Source organism: Toxorhynchites rutilus, chromosome 3, assembly GCF_029784135.1.
Source record: "Toxorhynchites rutilus septentrionalis strain SRP chromosome 3, ASM2978413v1, whole genome shotgun sequence".
Classification (NCBI taxonomy): Eukaryota; Metazoa; Arthropoda; class Insecta; order Diptera; family Culicidae; genus Toxorhynchites; species Toxorhynchites rutilus.
Window position 1 is genome coordinate 220,892,703 of NC_073746.1, and position 17,440 is coordinate 220,910,142.

The window sequence follows — 17,440 nt, forward strand, 5'->3', positions numbered from 1 at the left end:
TTGCTGTGTTAATAAGCCACAAAATTTGGAGAAACTTAAAGAAGAAATAACTCGGATTTTCAATAGCATCGAAGTCGTAATGTTAGAGTTGAGCATGAAGAATTTTGTTCACCGTTTAAAACTCGTTATCGAAAAACGGAGTGGTCACATCGAAAAGGGTCTGAAAGACCCTGCACTTGCGTAATTTTTCTTAGTACTTAGTTGAGATGTCTATACCAAATAACACGCCTTAAACACATCCTGAGTGGCAAGCTCTAGAATACGCGTGAGCACTTAGTACCGTAAGTTACAGTGAGTAAATAACCTGAACTTTGAGTGGTGGAAGGACCTTTTAACTCATTTTACGACTCACCGTTTACCAGAAAAAAAACCGGAAGAAGCTGAGATAATTCATTAATTGGGTCAACAAATAATCTCTAGTGGCAAAAATACTTATCGTAGGTACATCCAAATCGTTGGTACATCCAAAAATGGCTTATCGTTGATTATCAGTGTTTATCAGTTTTGGTTTTTCGTTGCGTCACTTATTAGAATAAATGATGGAGACACTATATTCCCAAGGTTTGAAGAGCCTGGTTTAAAGAGATAAACGTTGCTACAGGCTTTATTAGAACGGTTGTTGTCTAATCATATCGTACTCAATGCAGGTCTCTTGATGTAGGATATAATATTGAGTACGTTAAAAATGACGAAAAATTTGCAATGAAAGAACTAAACTGGTTGCCGATTGAGAGGATCGAAAGAGCACACTCAGGCATACCAATCAATGTTCTATCAAGAAGTACTAATGGTTTTTTTTAGCTACACTTCCCAAAATCTACTTTCCCATTTTTTTCCCCATTCTATAAGAATTCCCTATAAATAAGCTGCACCCGTTGAGATCATTTCACTACAGCAACCACAAAAACATCACAAGGAAGCATTCACGGTCATAAGACATCTAATCTGCATCACCTGACGGTATTGACGAATTTACGTTAGATTTACAACCAGATGGCGCAGCGAGTAAAGTGATGATGTTTTGTTTTTTTTTTTATATGAAATTCGTTTAAATTTGTTAGAAAAAAATTCGGATTTTCCTTCAAGTTTCCCGGATTCAAGTATTCTTTCCACGCTGAAAAGATTGGAAAATGATAGTTTTACAATGTGGTATGTATATTACCAGGAATGGCTTGTTATAAGTATTGTAACTTTATTTTTTTTTCAACTAAATAAACGATGAGTAGCGTGTTTTGCGCTAAAATACTGCAAATCCTTCTCGTATCGGCCCCTACATAATCAATGATATCAGCCAATTTGAGATGATATCGATTTCATCGGAATTATCCATAGTATCAAGAGCCGGAATGCATTATCAAACTTAAAATTTTTGAAGATGATCTATGACTATACAAAACTCCAACATTCTTACCATATACTGACGACATTTAATTGCTGAAATGAATATAAATTGAAATAAAATGAATAATCACAACCGAATCTTGCTTTTCAATGCGTAAAATAAACAAACACCCTCATTTTTGTGGTTCTGAGCTCTAATGTAGATGTCACATGAGCTGATTCAGCTTTGCGTAAATTCGTCAATAATGATTAGGATCCACCATAGGTAATCTTTCAGACAAGAATAATATATATTTAAACTTACAGCGTGACAAAAAGTGCGGTCCCAATTGACGAATTTACGCAAAGCTGAATCAGCTTATGCGACATCTACATTAGAGCTCAGAACCACAAAAGTGAGGATGTTTGTTTATTTTACGCACTGAAAAGCCGATTCGGTCGTGATTATTTTCATTAATTTCTATTTAAAATCATTTTAGCCATTAAATGTCATCAGTAAATGGTAAGAAAATTATATTTTTGTCTATTTACAATGGTCTCAACACGAGATTGGTCCAAAGTCACAGAAAATGTTTATGTTTGATAGTGAGTATAGGTTATAAGTACTAACTTCCCGACTTTTTTTCAGAAGCTCAAACTGTGAATATCGACGATGCAATAGATATCATATCAAGTTAGTTGATATAATTGATTATGCAGGAGCTTCCTCGCGACAGATACGAGAAGGATGTGCAATATTTGAAGCTCAACAAATGTCACCCATCATTTACCTAGTGAAAAAATGTAAATTATAATACTTGTACCGAATCATTCGTCATATGTTATGAATGAAACAATGTAAAATGATGATTTTCTAACCTTTTCAGCGTAGAAAGAATACTAAAATCCGCGAAATTTGCAGAAAATTTCTGATTTTTTAAAACAAAACAAACCAACTCCATACCAAAAAAAAAAACAAAACATCATCATTTTACACGCTGCGCCATCTGGTTGAAATTCTAACGTAAATTCGTCAATTGGATTCCCAATAGCCTCCTAATATGGTACGAATGCTGCCATCTGTATGTCAAGTGAAAGACTCATTATTATAGTACAAAATGACAGTACCGCATCAGTGTGCAATTCGTTTGCGAAGATGAACGGGCACAAAAGAACTGTTATTGGCGATCTAACGTACAAATCTACACCTAGGCGGCGTTGCGGTGAAAGTGATGATGGTTTTAAATTTTGTCATGTGAGCTTATGGAAGGTTTGTAGTTCTTTCCATAAATTACAATGTTATAATCATAAAAGATTATTTGATTGCGATGAGTTTGTAAGAAATATAATTCTGCGCAATTTTATATATAACATGTTATTTATTTACCTCTTTCAGTAGTGAAAACAATAAAAATGTTGACGATGGTTGAATTAAAGAAGGAAATTCGAGAGCACAACCAAACACAAGTGGAAAAATGTACGATTCCTGCATGTGAGAACTACCTTGGAAAGCCCGGAAGTAAAATATACGTGATTTGTTTTTGAGTTTTAGGTTACATTAGCATCATTTTCTTAGTTCAAAAACAAAATCCAGATGTCTCACCGATCGTTTACGTTTTGCGTTAGATCGCCAATTGCTGAATATTCTAAAGGTTTCAAACATGGAAATTAATTCAGACGCCTCAAACACCCCGGAATCAACAGAATATTTGTTTACCATACCATAGATAGATATGTACAGACCGAAGGCAACGAGGACAGACCACGATCAGGAAGAAAAAGAACTGTGAGAACACCAAAGTTAAATGGTATTGTACGGGATCGAGTCCAACGGAATCTTGCTCAATTTGCTCGGAAATTGGCTAGGAACCTCAATGTCAATCGAGAATCCCTCCGATAACCCTTACGGCGAGATATGCGACTCAAAGCTTACAAAAAAAGATTTTTTTGATGGTGTTTCGGAAGCTGCAATGTCCATGTCCAGCTCGACCAGCAACGGTGTTGTCCAGTCGGTGTCCTCACGAAGAATAAATAAGTGGATTTCCGAGCGGCGCTCGCTTATATACCGATTGGTGATTTCAATAGCCTGTTTTGAAAGCAATTTTAAGGCTATTGAAATAAGTTTTTGAATTTTCTCCATCGAACGCTACCAACTGCGTCTTAGTAAATACATTTTTCTAAGAGTTATGACCGTTTGAACATTGTAAAAATTTTGCTAGTCTCATTCTTCTTGCCTATCCCCTGTATTTGTGATGATATAAACTGTCCGTGCTCCTGCACATTTCAAAAACTGCAATCGCCTCTTGTGTGGAAATAAAACCTTGATGTTGTTACCCCCGGGCTGTATTAATTTAAATTTGATCCCTCCCTTCGAATCTGCATTCAAAAATCCCCCTGCTGATTTTCAAACCAGCAACAAGCAATGCGCGGAGTGCGTTTCTAAAGTTTGAAGTACTGTTTAACATCTTGAAGCAAAACAGAAGTATTATTTTTATACGTCATTCTTCTTGGGTTTCAAAATCTAAAGGGTGATTTTTTTTAAAGTGGTTCATTTTTCCACATTAAAACACACAAAAACTGGCGTCTGTCATTTATTTTTTGAAGATCATTTCATGCAAATTGTGACCACAACTACACTTGAGATCGTCCACGCTGAAGAACCGATTTTCCACCACTTTTTCGGGCTGGTATCTAATCATTATTCGTGGTGAGTCACCAATGACCCATTTTATATTGTCTTCCAGGTTTATCCAGCTAGACGAGAGGCTTTCTGTAAACCCACACAAGGTAATGATAACAATCGAAAATCGAAATAAGGTTTTTCGAGTACGACAAGCTTGACTGTTCTGTCGATTTTGCTTCATAACAAGAAGAGGAACTAGATGTCATAGTTGTACTATGCCCATGGCCAGGCGCAATCGAATCGAACTAAAGTTGAACTGAATTTGAAGAATTCGCAAATTCGAAAATTCTTCTCACTGTTTGTCACTGGCAAACCTTCTTCTTAATTGATATATGTGCAAGACAAAAAATTAAAAAAAGGTTTCAAAGCAGCAGCAATTAAAAAGAACAAAAAACGAAGGTAATTATATACAGCAAAGAGTTACTGTTTCTAATTATTTCTCATTTTTGAAATGAAGATTCAAACCAAGCAACCAAAAATTATCAGAACATAAAATGATTCAAAATAGATGTCATAATTCAGATGGACGCGTGAAAAGGCTCGCTTCGGATACAGTTTGTATCCAATAGGAACGAAAACCGTAACGATGTTCTACGCGGTAAATGTCATATTTTTCATCACAATGATTACTGCCTGGAAACTACATCACCCTCTGCGGCCAGAACGTAAATTAATCGAATGCAATGAAGGGAGAAATGGGATAGGAAGCATTTAGCACCAGAAAGCGAGGAAAAACACACCAAGGGGACGAGATATTCACTGCATCTTGACGAAATCAAGTGATTCAATGATAGGATAAACAAAAAAGGGAGAATCCAAACGATAGCAATACATTAAGCTGAGGAAGTATCTGTGGAGCGTTTGAAAATGCGTCAAAATGCACGAGAAGGGATAATAGGGATAAACTTTCCTTCTCGTAGTCGGTATTAGTCGAAGGAAATCCAATAGTTTTAAGCTTGCAGGACTCCCTCACTAAGCTACTCGTAACCGACTACCGTGTCCTTTCACTTATTATACAAAATTGAAAATGATGACCAAGAAGCCCCAACAGGTTTCAAAATGCAGTTCTGGCCGATAACGCGCGCAGAAGTGATAAAACGCCTTAAAATAGGCACACATTCGTACATGCTGCAGAAGGGTGAGAAAATATTTACACTGAAAAAATATAATTTTCGTTTCATTCTAACAATAAAACAGAATGTTCCAAATATCAAAGTCGGACGCTCTATGTCCACACGCCACATCAATCTGAAGTATTATATCGCCGACAGCAATGAAATGAAGGGAGAAAGGAAAAAAACCAACGTGGCGTCATCGTGTCCCGACAGCAACGTCATTCTTTACGGCTTTTTATTCTTCACGGCTTTTTATTCTTCACGGCTACTAAAGGAACAGCAGCCGCACTCATCTCTTCCGCCCATAGTCTGTTTCTGCGGAATGAAAACCTCGCCCTCTTTCTCCTCTGCACGAGTCAGATAAACAGAATGATTTGGGAAAACTATCCTCCTTTAACTGGAGTATTTAGCCGCAAGTACACCATAAGATGCCTTGGCCTCGTCACACAGCTATTTTTAGCGCACGGCGCTTCCGTTCTCAATGGAAAATGAGTCACTAACGGGGATGAAATACTGCCTATGATAGCTTTCACTAATGCTCATAAGTGAAAGTCGATACTGTCAAAAATGCTCCTGATATTTTCTTGTTCGCGGGTTCGCGGGTAATCGTAGATACAGACCAATGAAGATTCAATGGGCTACGGAGGACGATAGGAAGTTATCATTTTCGTTGTTCACAAGAATCATGTTTCTTGCGGTTTGATTATTACGGCGCCGGAAGTCTCATTTTATTTCTCAACAAACTGAGAAATTATTGATTGGCCAGACTCTAGACTAAAGATTGGCTAATACTCAGATTGGCGGCATATGTCGGCTGCGTCAGGAGGTGCCCAAAATCTCTTCTCTTCGGCCAAAACGCAAAATTGTAGACTGACGAAAAATAGGTTCATTTAGGAACATCAGGATTAAAGCCGAATATTTATAGCACCAATGTATGTTCGGTGAGATTAGAAGGATGACATCTATTATGAGCTGCTGAAACGGGGTCATAGGGGCGTTCTGTAAACAAGCAAGAATGTACCGTAAAACGAAGAGAATATTACACCATGACAACACTCGACCTCAAACACATTATAAACTATTCGGAAAATTTTAGAATTGTAGATGACTCGCCCTGTAAGCCATGTACTGATCACTACTTGTCTCGATCGATGAAGAATGCTCTCACTTGAAGCATGAAACAAAGGTAAGCAAATTATATTTCATGAAAAAACTGAAACAAGCCGTTTATCGTTATTTCGAAGAAATCCTCTCACTTTAATACTAACACACCTTCTTCAGTCACGGTCACCTTCAACTTTCACTTCAGTAGCTCTTTTGTGATAAACTAATCTTCATCGTCTTTGTTCCATTGCGGCACGTTCTCGCTGTAATGGCAACTAGCTAGATCTGGCCAAAACGTAACTGGACCATCATGAGACATAACAAAGGATTGAATCCGTTTGTTGAGGCTCTTCCTTTTGTATGCCTTCGAATTCATGGTCTTATCCTCGAAAACAAACTAGGAACTTTGCCACATGAAGGATTCTTGTAGAATTTGAACCCAGGATTCGCCTCAAATCCGCTTTCGCGTAAGTGCTATAATCGATCAAATCGCGTTACGTCAGAACCTGGTCGTTCAGCTTACGAGCCTGGATTCAGGTCACTGTTTGTTGTCTGAGTCATCGGCTCGATCGTCTGCTAAATTCTTTGCTGGAACATTTCGTTCGTTTATCGCCAACGGTTCCTCCACTGAGGTTGACATCCAATTTCGAATCTCAAAGTCGGTTTGTGCATGGATAAAACGAACCTCTTGTTTCAATGCTAGTTCTGTCTTGGCACCCACCAACACTTACGTAGAGTGATCGTGCGAATAGTATATGTAATTGAATAGCAGTATGAATCCATTAACGAGCTTAATCGAGCTGTATCCTATGCGTGCAACGAGATACAAACTAAAAAACTTAGAACTCGAGCATTTCAGATCGCAAAGATGTTTACATGGGGGTCTTCGTAGCCACATTAGTTGCGCGTTCGCTTAGTAAGCGATCGATCGTGAGTTCAAAACTCAGGGTCCTCATCGACCATCTTTGTGTTGTTACAGAATAGCTACGTCCATGCAACAATCATCAGCGATGGAGTTCGATCCACGGTCGAAATAAGATCGATTCACCCACACAACTGCTCTGCTCTACAAGACACATCGGGCTGCTGTTCTATTAATAACTCAACAATGATCAATCAACTGTCTTCGCTGTCCGGTGGTCTAACTGGATAATGGAAGATCAGAAGGAATACTCTTACGCCTGAATGGCTACTGTGTAAATGTACCATATGCAGGGATGAATATATTTGAAGGGATTACTCTTACACCGAAAAAGGGCAACTGTGAAATGTGGTAACTATAGATATGATAAACATGTTAAATGTACACGATAAAAATTTGGCTCTGTTACAGCTAGAATACTAATGGGCCTAAAATAAACAAAAGGGATAATAAAAAAAAGATGTTTACATCTATTGATAGGAAATATTTCTGCGCATCTATCACAATGAATAACATTTCATTTTTCTTGTTATAAACAATTGAATAATTGTGAAACGTAAAGCATTGTCCAAACGATTTTTGTGCCTCGTTTTGATTGGTATGATTTGTGCTCCTCAAATGGCTCCGACCAAAACGAGCAACCAGAGTAATAGCGGAATATAATTTGGGTAGAAATGAAGAATCATATTGTAAACCACTCCCACTTGTGATTCTACCGCTAGTCGGTTGATGCTTTCCGAAACCATCATTCATTTTCTAACCGCTGAGCAGAACGGACGTGCTAAGGTCATCGTTTTATCATGGAGCGGCAGCAACAACAGGAGAGGCTGGATCAGTGTCATGAGCGGCAGAAGCGTAGCGATGGCAACGGCGAAAGCGGGCAACGAATTTTAATTGTGTGGCGCTCATACTCTAAGAGTGCTCCCGTGGCCGAGTGGTTTGCGTCACACATTATAATGCCGGGGGATTGGGTTCGATTCTCGTTCTGGTCGGGGGAATTTTTCGTCAAAGAAATTTCATCCGACTTGCACTGTGGTAACGCGTATTCTAGAGCTTGCCACTCAGAATGCATTCAAGGCGTGTTATTGGGCATAGAAATCTCAACTAAGTACTGATAAAAATGACGCAAGTAATACTATGTTGAGACGGCGTAGTTCCTCTGAGAACGTTAGAGCCATTTAATAATAATAATCATACTCTAAGAGCCTCCGCAGACTGCAGACATTTCATCGGTCGGTAGTTCTGTGCGGTTTGAGCTAGTGCAAACACCGACCCAACTAAATCGATGCATTGTGCGTTCGCGTATGGATATCGCTCCGTACTGATCAAGAAGCCGATCAAACTATTGGACGATAAAAAGTCTGCAGTTTGTGGGGACTTCAAGGCCATTGTTCCACGAACATCAGCAACAACCACCGTGTTTTCATCAAATGGACAACCGTAACACATTGCTTTCGTGGAATCGATCCAGCACACCAGTGTCTGTGACTGCATTCTATCTGTCGAGAAAAGTACTTCTGCAAAATGAGCACAAAACCTTCGGCATCGTGAGAACGATACAAAATATATTGGCGCTTTTCAGGGCCTCTAGATTATTCACACAAGAGTTATCATAAGTTATTTACGATGGTTTTTTTTTGCTGTCACTTCCTGTTGTTTTTCGTTCGTTCGTCTCGTTGGACCCAGCCCTTTAGTCTCCCGATTTATATCTATCCTGTGAGCATGTGCCGCTAGAGTACAAAACGTGCGGACCCCGAAGAAATTAAACAATATATTTAAAACGATATTTAACAAAAGTTGCCCCCTTTGTATAGTCCCACGTCACTCCGGTTATGTCGCCGACATTACCCACCCGTCTTTTCTCTCCAACTGGTCCAACTTGTCCAAAAAGTTACAACGACAATCTTATTTTACAAGCTGCGAAAACATAAAGAGGTTCATAGATTAGAAGAGCCAGAACACCAATTCTGAAGACTTGTGGGTGATTCAAAAGGTTATCCGTGTCAGCTCAGTTTCCCTTTTCCTTTCCTTAAGTTTTTGGCGCTTCGTCATTCCAACCAACTTCTTCGCAAGTTCTGCGTCCTTTTTCACCCATATCCCAGGACTCGCTTGTGGCCACTGCAGGAGTAACGTGAAGCTTACTTTTACCGTGAATTGTTGAGTTGCCAGAATGCACGGTAGCATAGGGAGGAATCAACGTTTCTTCTGTTGCAAGTTCATCTAGTTGCACATTGTCCACTTATTATGCAGACTCCCTCATATCCATCTGCTTGTCTGTAGTTGAAAAACATGTATATTATTTATACAAGATTTCAGAATACTTTGGTGCATTCTATAAATCTAAGTTTGGAATCCTTAATAAGCCTGGAAACTCACATTGTAGTATTACCAATTTCAAGTGTCCGAAATATGAATCGTAGGGAAAAAGTTCGATTCAAATTTCGGACATTTTATTTGGAATTTTTTGAAGAAAAATTTCATTATGCTTGGTTATTTTTAATAGTCAACTGCGAAACACTTACCAAGCAATATCAGTAAACTGATAACCATGATAAGGACTGATGAAACTCGAGAGAAATTTAAATATTAATGAACGGTTAAGTTCTACATGCTCACGTTAAGCGAACGTCAAACACAACCGATAACGAGTAGTACTGTTAGATTTTTACCTACTATGTTATAATTCAAATGTAATTCTCATTTAAAATGATAGTGAAACCATGGAGTTACTTTAAAGAAGCAATTGGGATGTTAATTCTATAGTTATATCATCAGGGAATTAAGCATTTTAAGATATTATTACAAAGTGTCCGAAATATAAAGCTGTCCGAAATATGATTCAGAACGGTATATACAGTGAAAATCAATCCGAAACTGTATATAATCGTATATAACGAATAGCTGAAAAATATTCAATTAGTTGATGAACGATTAATTCCAAATATATGGGATTACTACCAACATGGTCTCGGTTTGGCTTCGTTGAAATATTAGACGTTAACGTTGTTAATATCACTGCCCTTGCGATACCCTCGTAGGTTTTGTTTCATAAACTGTAATACGATTTTCATTTTGACTCACAAGCGAACTAGATTGTAAAACATTCTGTCATGATACTGTACTTGGTGCAGTAACCGTGATAATTTCGTATTTTCGTGTTTCATTTTGATAATAGTTGGACATTAGTCCAAAATATTTAGCATCGTTGAAGTCCTGCTTTCTTCCAACTTTGCGACCAATCCAAAATGTTATGCCTACTTACAAATCAGGTCGTTTACTACAATATTCCTATCTGGCAATCATCAGATCGTATAAATCTGTGAATATGATCAATTTTAACCTCATGTGACTACAAAATATCCCATTGTACAATACATTGAGACACCGGTAGTCTACGTTTAGGCGTAAAATCAAAAACATAAATCATAAATGTATAGCTTCAAAGCAAAGTGTTTATTCACGAATTCTATTTATAACATCGCAATATGTATACAAATTGTTTTTCACGAAGGAGTGTTCCGAATTGACACACTGACAATCAAATGAATCTCTTCAATTGCTCAAATACTAACTCTAGCCGCATAGTCGGATATGGTATACATTTCGGTTCCGTTTAAGTTGTATTAGAAACAAATTACCCGCTGACGCATTATTCTGAAAAACCACATTCTGCTGCTCACCACTTGAGCCATAAACTTAGCTGACGTAATGTGATCTTATCTCTCTGGGGTAAGCAAAAGTCTATTTTTCTTCATTTACCTGACACGATGAGAGCCTCATTTGGTCCGACGGTGTGAATATTTCCCATGTCTACTAATAATCCTTTCGAGTGTCTCCTAAAAGCTGAAATGATCCTTTAGTAAAACTACGACAACGCTTGAATGCCACTGAGAACTATTGGAACATCTAAACACTTCGCCTAAACAAATTTAGTTGATTTCACAACGAAATAACTTCGATTAGAAATTACATTCATACGAATAAAAGGGCACTATTGTCGATGAATACCAGGAATTAATAAACTGCAAACTAGATAACTGCGATTAAAACTTGTAGTGATGAATCACGAAGCGTGCACGATTTAATGATAAACAATTCCGCATCTATCAGGTTTTCCTAAACTTTTCTCGACGAGTTTACAACTAAAAACGCAAAATTTTGCACTAAAAGCAATGATGTTAAACTTTTGCTATCCACTGGTGATGCACTTTTCGATTCACCGCATTCTTGCCGCAATTTCGTGACCGCTGTGATTTTTTTTATGTGGCGGTTTTCACATGCTTGTCCCTATGATTGACACTTCTAGGATTTCACCTGAGAACTAACACCGGGGTGCTAAATGGAGCCACTGCTTCCGATAACGATGGATGAAACACAGATTCGTCGTTGATGGTATTGTTAATTTGTGGCAATACTGCACCACTAACTACGAATTATTTCACGCTTCTAGCTCAGGAAAATCCGTCTCTGGGACGTTTTGTGTTCAAAATCGGTCACCGGCCACCAGTGCTGCAATATCCCAGAGAACACCTTATCAGTTGAGACGGAAGGACTTTAATCCACATCGGCACAGAGTAGAGATAAAACCTAATTAGTTAAATGCCTCAAACAAACCACAAATCTAGCGAAACGTCTTCGAATTGAAAACGCGAACCGCAATCGAACGCGAAGTGTGACAGATTGATATAGACGGGAAATCCTACCGTAGCGCAACCGAGCAAACGAGGCCCAGTATAGGAGTAAAAGGGAAAGATCTCAAAAACAAAAATCAATAATTCTATAATAGTGTGCACATGTGTACATTTGACAACACACAAACACCCTGCCACTTCGACAGGACAACATTCGACGGCCATTCATGTTGTGCATCATGGAATACACACACGATTGCAGCCGTAAATATTGTTGCGAAAATGATGCTTCTGAATGGTTTGACATCTTCATATGTTATGTTATAATGTAGGTTTTTTTTGTGTTATGTTGGTACCAAATGCACTGGAACAAAATGCTTCTTGGAAATATGCAAAATCAATCAGAGTGTTTCTCTACAGCATGCGTGACATATTTGTCGCATATTTCTAGAAGCCACTGATATTTTTGACGTAGAACTACGTCTTTCATTAAGGGTGGCAAATCGGAAAACAGGTCACGTTTTTATGAAATAAAGTTAACATTAATAACAATTTTTGCCACGAACGAATTTTGGCGATTTACATACTAAACGAATCGGAAATTCCGTCAGATTTGTTTATTATGCTGTCGCAACGTGCGGTTGCGACGCACCTGCTCCCAAATACCTTGAGAGAAATAAAACGTTCCCACTTTCGGCGCGCACCTGTGTTTCACCGAGAATCAAAAGAAAACACAACAATGATTCAATGATTCCAAAACAAATAGTCAGAAGTGAAAGAAAAAAATGATTGTTATAAAAGCGTTAAGCCTAATTATTCTTAATTGTATGTCCTATATTATTGTAAGTAAGCTAGTAAATCGATTGTGCTATGTCTAATGCTAAAACTAAATTTACAGCTGCAAATTGAGAGAACGAAGATTCTTAAAAATAACCACACCACCAACGAACTAAACAAACGAGACACTAAACATAAGTTCTCTAAATCTAAAGCTAGCTGCAACACAGAAAAACTTATGGTAGTGTAGAAATCTTTAAAATTAATATGTACAATTTAAAACAACTTCTATTCCTAAAACTACTATGTACAATAGAACCATTTTAATGTAATAATGTAAATCGATTGTGCTATGTCTAATGCTAAAACTAAATTTACAGCTGCAAATTGAGAGAACGAAGATTCTTAAAAATAACCACACCACCAACGAACTAAACAAACGAGACACTAAACATAAGTTCTCTAAATCTAAAGCTAGCTGCAACACAGAAAAACTTATGATAGTGTAGAAAACTTTAAAATTAATATGTACAATTTAAAACAACTTCTATTCCTAAAACTACTATGTACAATAGAACCATTTTAATGTATTGATTTATACCTACGGTAGGGATTTTTTAACGTCGTCGTCATCGCCATCGCCATTGTATTGCGTATTGAAATAAACGTTTAAAAAACCGGAAAACTGTTTCTCTTCCGTTGCGGTTGCAACATATGCTATACATTAGAATCCCCTGGTTTGTAAATGGTTAAAATTCATGAAAACTTTAAGCGTTTCTATTTTCTCATACATTTGTTCTGTCCATTTGTGTGCTTTCCCGAACAGAGCTGTCAATAACGAGCAACTTATCGATGACCAACGGAGGGGAAATCGTAGAATTTAAAGCCTCCGTGAACAAAAGAAAAGTAGAAGAATGAAGGGGAATACTTGCCTAGAGTATAAACAGTGGATCTCGCTGAGGCAAACTTTCATTCGGCATCGGACTGTTGAGCAATCCAGTGAATGAATGAATGAAAAAACCATTTCAGAGATTATTCTACTAAGCAGTTGTTTCTAAAGTTTCACAGCATTATAGAATAATATCTGAAGGTATAAACAAGTGACTAATATAAAATAACAGCGTAGTTATACGTCAACAATGCGGTCGTATCTTGGACACAACCTCCTGTAATTTTTTCAAGTTAGTCAGTTGACTCTTACCTAATGAACATGACTTTGTAAACAAAGAGATTTTTCAACAATCTTGTCAATTCCACATCTCGGATGTTTAGTGTTAAGAAAAATTATCTCCTTTGTTTTCTTCGCAGCAGTCTTCCGAAAAACACTTAGGCCAGGCGCAAATTAAGACGCGAGTAACTTGGCGCGATATAACGTCTGTTTTTGTGGCTAACGAAGATAGAACGGCGCAAATTGGCCAGATGACGCGAGATGGTGGAGCGCTTGTGAGACACGACTCACGTGACGCTGTGGCTGAACCACAGTTTCTCGTGCTAGTCGTGCCGGTTGTGGTGGTTGTGTTGGTGAACAATCATATAGCGCCGTGAGTTTGGCACTGTATGGTCGTACTGGTCGGGTGATTGTGTTAGTAAATAAATATATCGCGTAATCTGTGTGAATCAGACACTATATGTGAGTGGCACGTTATTTATACCAAACTGCCACTGAATATGCGCTCCACCACGCTACGTTTGTGACACGTATGAGTCGTGTTGGTGGTCTCGTGTTCGTTTACGAGCGCTATACGTTTCTGAATTTGAGCCTAGCCTTACACATGTCCACGCGATGTGAAAATTCCATGTTTTTGTTTGAATTCGAACATGATTTTCGCTAGTATTGAATGTCCATCCCAAACACGAACAATGAACATGTGATAACAAACATGATGTTCATAATTCAAGAACATCATGTACTAACATATTACCCGATGTCGCAGTATTCATTGCTTTCGTTTCGTTTCTTTTCATACACGGAAAGAAATTATTCATCCACATTCATCCCAAACATTTCTTCGTAGAATACTTTATCACAGAAACGAACTTGAAATTTAGTTCACATTACAAAAGTTGCTCGAACTAAGAGGCTATGAGTTCATGCACATTTTGCAAGTCTGATTAAATAATCCTTGGTTTCGTGCAAAGAAAACATTCTCTGAATAGAAAGAAGCTTTCTATGAGATTTTTTTTTGCGTGCATGTTGGCAATTGAAGTCTGGGGAACCGATTGCACAGCGGGTGACGTCGTACAAATGCTGACCAAAAAAATAAATACCCAAAAATTAGTATTAGATGCAACCTTCAGCGGCACACAGCAGAACCAGCAGAGAAATTTCAGCGGCTAAAACACACCATTAATTTCTCGATGTTATCACAAACTGAATGAAGGAAAAAACTAAAAGCTACACTTACACTACATATGCTATGTGTGCATGTGATTGCATCATCCTTTCTTCTCCTCTTCTTCGCTCATTTTATTGCTCGGGTGGCGAACAAGCAATATTCGCCTTTTGTAAACATTCCTAACGAATCGAATATAAAGCAGTGACATGCCTAACATGTCACTGCTTTATATTCGATTAAAATTATAGAAATATTGTAATCAAAATTTGTTGTGGGTAACTAAACATCTCCGCCACGCTCTATCCAATTTTTGTACGTGTTCAAATAGCTAATAATAGCGAATGTTACATGAATTCAATATATAAATTGATGCGTGCACTAAATAATTATATCAATTGTGAAAAACTCTGATATCAATCGACGTTTATTTTGTTCAGAACAGATAAAGAGGTTTATTTTATTTGCCCAATATTTTAGACGAAGCACCCATTGTCATGATAGAAAAGCATTTTGTCCATGTCAACATACCAACACACCACGCGTTGAGTGGTGGTGGTGTGGTGTCCGATTCGCTTATTCTACTCCACGCACTGTCGGTGCTTGGGGTGAAAATACAAGAGAAACTGAACATCATGTGAAACATTAGGATTGAACATCGTATGTCCAAACTTACTACGAATACAAACATGTCACATTTTCAAACATAGGTACGAAAAAATCATGTTTGTATTCAAACACAAAACTGCGAACAGCAGCGTGGACATGTTTATCCCGGACGAAGTGTTTTTTTGTGAAACATGGAAGACTGCTTCGTAGAATCTAAAGGCCTATTTATACGGTGCTAGTAGCTCACTTGAAAAGGAGCAGTTACTGAGCCGATGAACTTGTGCTGAAGTTCATCGAACTGATGGCACTATCCGAAAAAAAGAGAAAGGCAAAAGGATTTGGTCCATATTGAAGGAACTCTACGAGATTACAGAGCAGTGTTAAGAATAACACCCGAACAAGTGGAAACACTGTTTGATTTAATTGCTCCAAAAATACAACGCCAAGATACACTAATGAGGGATGCTATACCCGCAAGAGTGAAATTAGAAGAATATGTTTACCATCTACTATATCATTTTTCGTTAATCTATCTTTTAACAATAAAATAAAAATTGAACGAAAAAAAATATTCTTAATTAGAATAGATAAATGCTGATGAAGTGAAGAAGTTTAATTTTTTTTTGCCATGGCGTACACGATTCCAGTCCTATAGAACAATCGAACAGATTCTGAATCAGTAAAGATGCCGCTATTGCATGAATCTCGAACAAGTCAAAAACGAGTTTTTGAAAAAATAGTAAAATTTAAAAAAAAACAGTTTTTTTTTATTCATGCGATAGAGAGTTAACGATTGTATTAATGTAAATTCGTCATAAATCGATTCAGTAGAGCTTGAGATATCGTATACGGCAGTTTGAAAAAACTAGTTTCGAGGAATGGGAATTTCGGAAAATCCTTTCTAGGGTATATTATTGAGTGTCTAAAGCTTTAGAAATATGAAGAAAAAAAACGTTTTTTTTCAAATTCCTACACTAGAATATCCCCTTTAGGTGCTGGAACTCTTCTTAGATGATAACAGTCATAAATTGGTAGATGTGTTTTGGGACATACGACATCTAAATGCATCGAGCTTGCTATATCCACCGAATAACGTTTCTTTTTCAAGAAGGTGCTTGCCGGACATTGCAGGAGGAAGCACAGGCGATATACAAAAGTTCAGATAAACTCAAAGAAGAACCTTGTTTGTTAGGCGTTAAAATTTTTAGAACACAAATATTGAACATGTACAAAAAAGAAAAAAAATATATTGCCTTGATGCAGATGCATTTGAATGAAATGAGAATGCTGCAGCTGGGTGCTATGCGGATAGTTTCAAACTGATTGTTAAAAAGGATCCGAGTGTTACTTTTTTATAAAATAGAGAAATAGAGTATTGTTATCAAAAATCATCAAACCATTGAATGAACTATATTTTTCATTAATCAATGCTAGGATTAAAAATCATAATGTGCTCCTGTGACCGAGTAGTTAGCGTCCCACATTATCATGTCGAGGGTTCGGGTTCGATTTCCGTTCTGGCCGGGAGATTTTTCGTCAGAGGAAAAAAAAATCTTTCGACTTGCACTGTGGTCACGCGTAATCTAGAACTTGTCACTCCAGAATACATTCAAGGCGTACTATTCGGCATAGAAATATCAACTGAGTAGTTCTAATAAAAATGACGCAAATTTTACTTATCTTGACTGGGAACGTTAATCATAATCATAAGGGCCTAACTGACATTTTTGCAGAAACTGAAATTTCATTATTATTGAGATGATCTAAACTTAATTACAGTTTAATTTCTCTTCACGCCAAAAGTTAGGCATTTAGTTTGGCGCAGTCTTGGGACAAAATAAAACGACTCCCATAAGCCAAGGGATCGATTGAGACGAAGCCATAAGGATCATCTTCGGAATTCTGAGCTCCTTTCAATTTTTTTCCCATCAAAACAACTAAAAATA

At 37.6% G+C, this 17,440-nt stretch overlaps 1 protein-coding gene across 1 annotated transcript in view; it reads right to left on the minus strand.

The window, feature by feature from the left end:
- LOC129780364 (flotillin-2) overlaps positions 1-11,834 on the minus strand; it is a 384,914-nt gene extending 373,080 nt beyond the window's left edge. The window contains exon 1 of the mRNA XM_055788548.1: positions 10,904-11,834. Within this exon, the coding sequence (XP_055644523.1) occupies positions 10,904-10,952 (49 nt within the window). The 5' untranslated portion in view covers positions 10,953-11,834. The remainder of the gene's footprint in view (positions 1-10,903) is intronic.
- Positions 11,835-17,440: the final 5,606 nt, after the last annotated feature.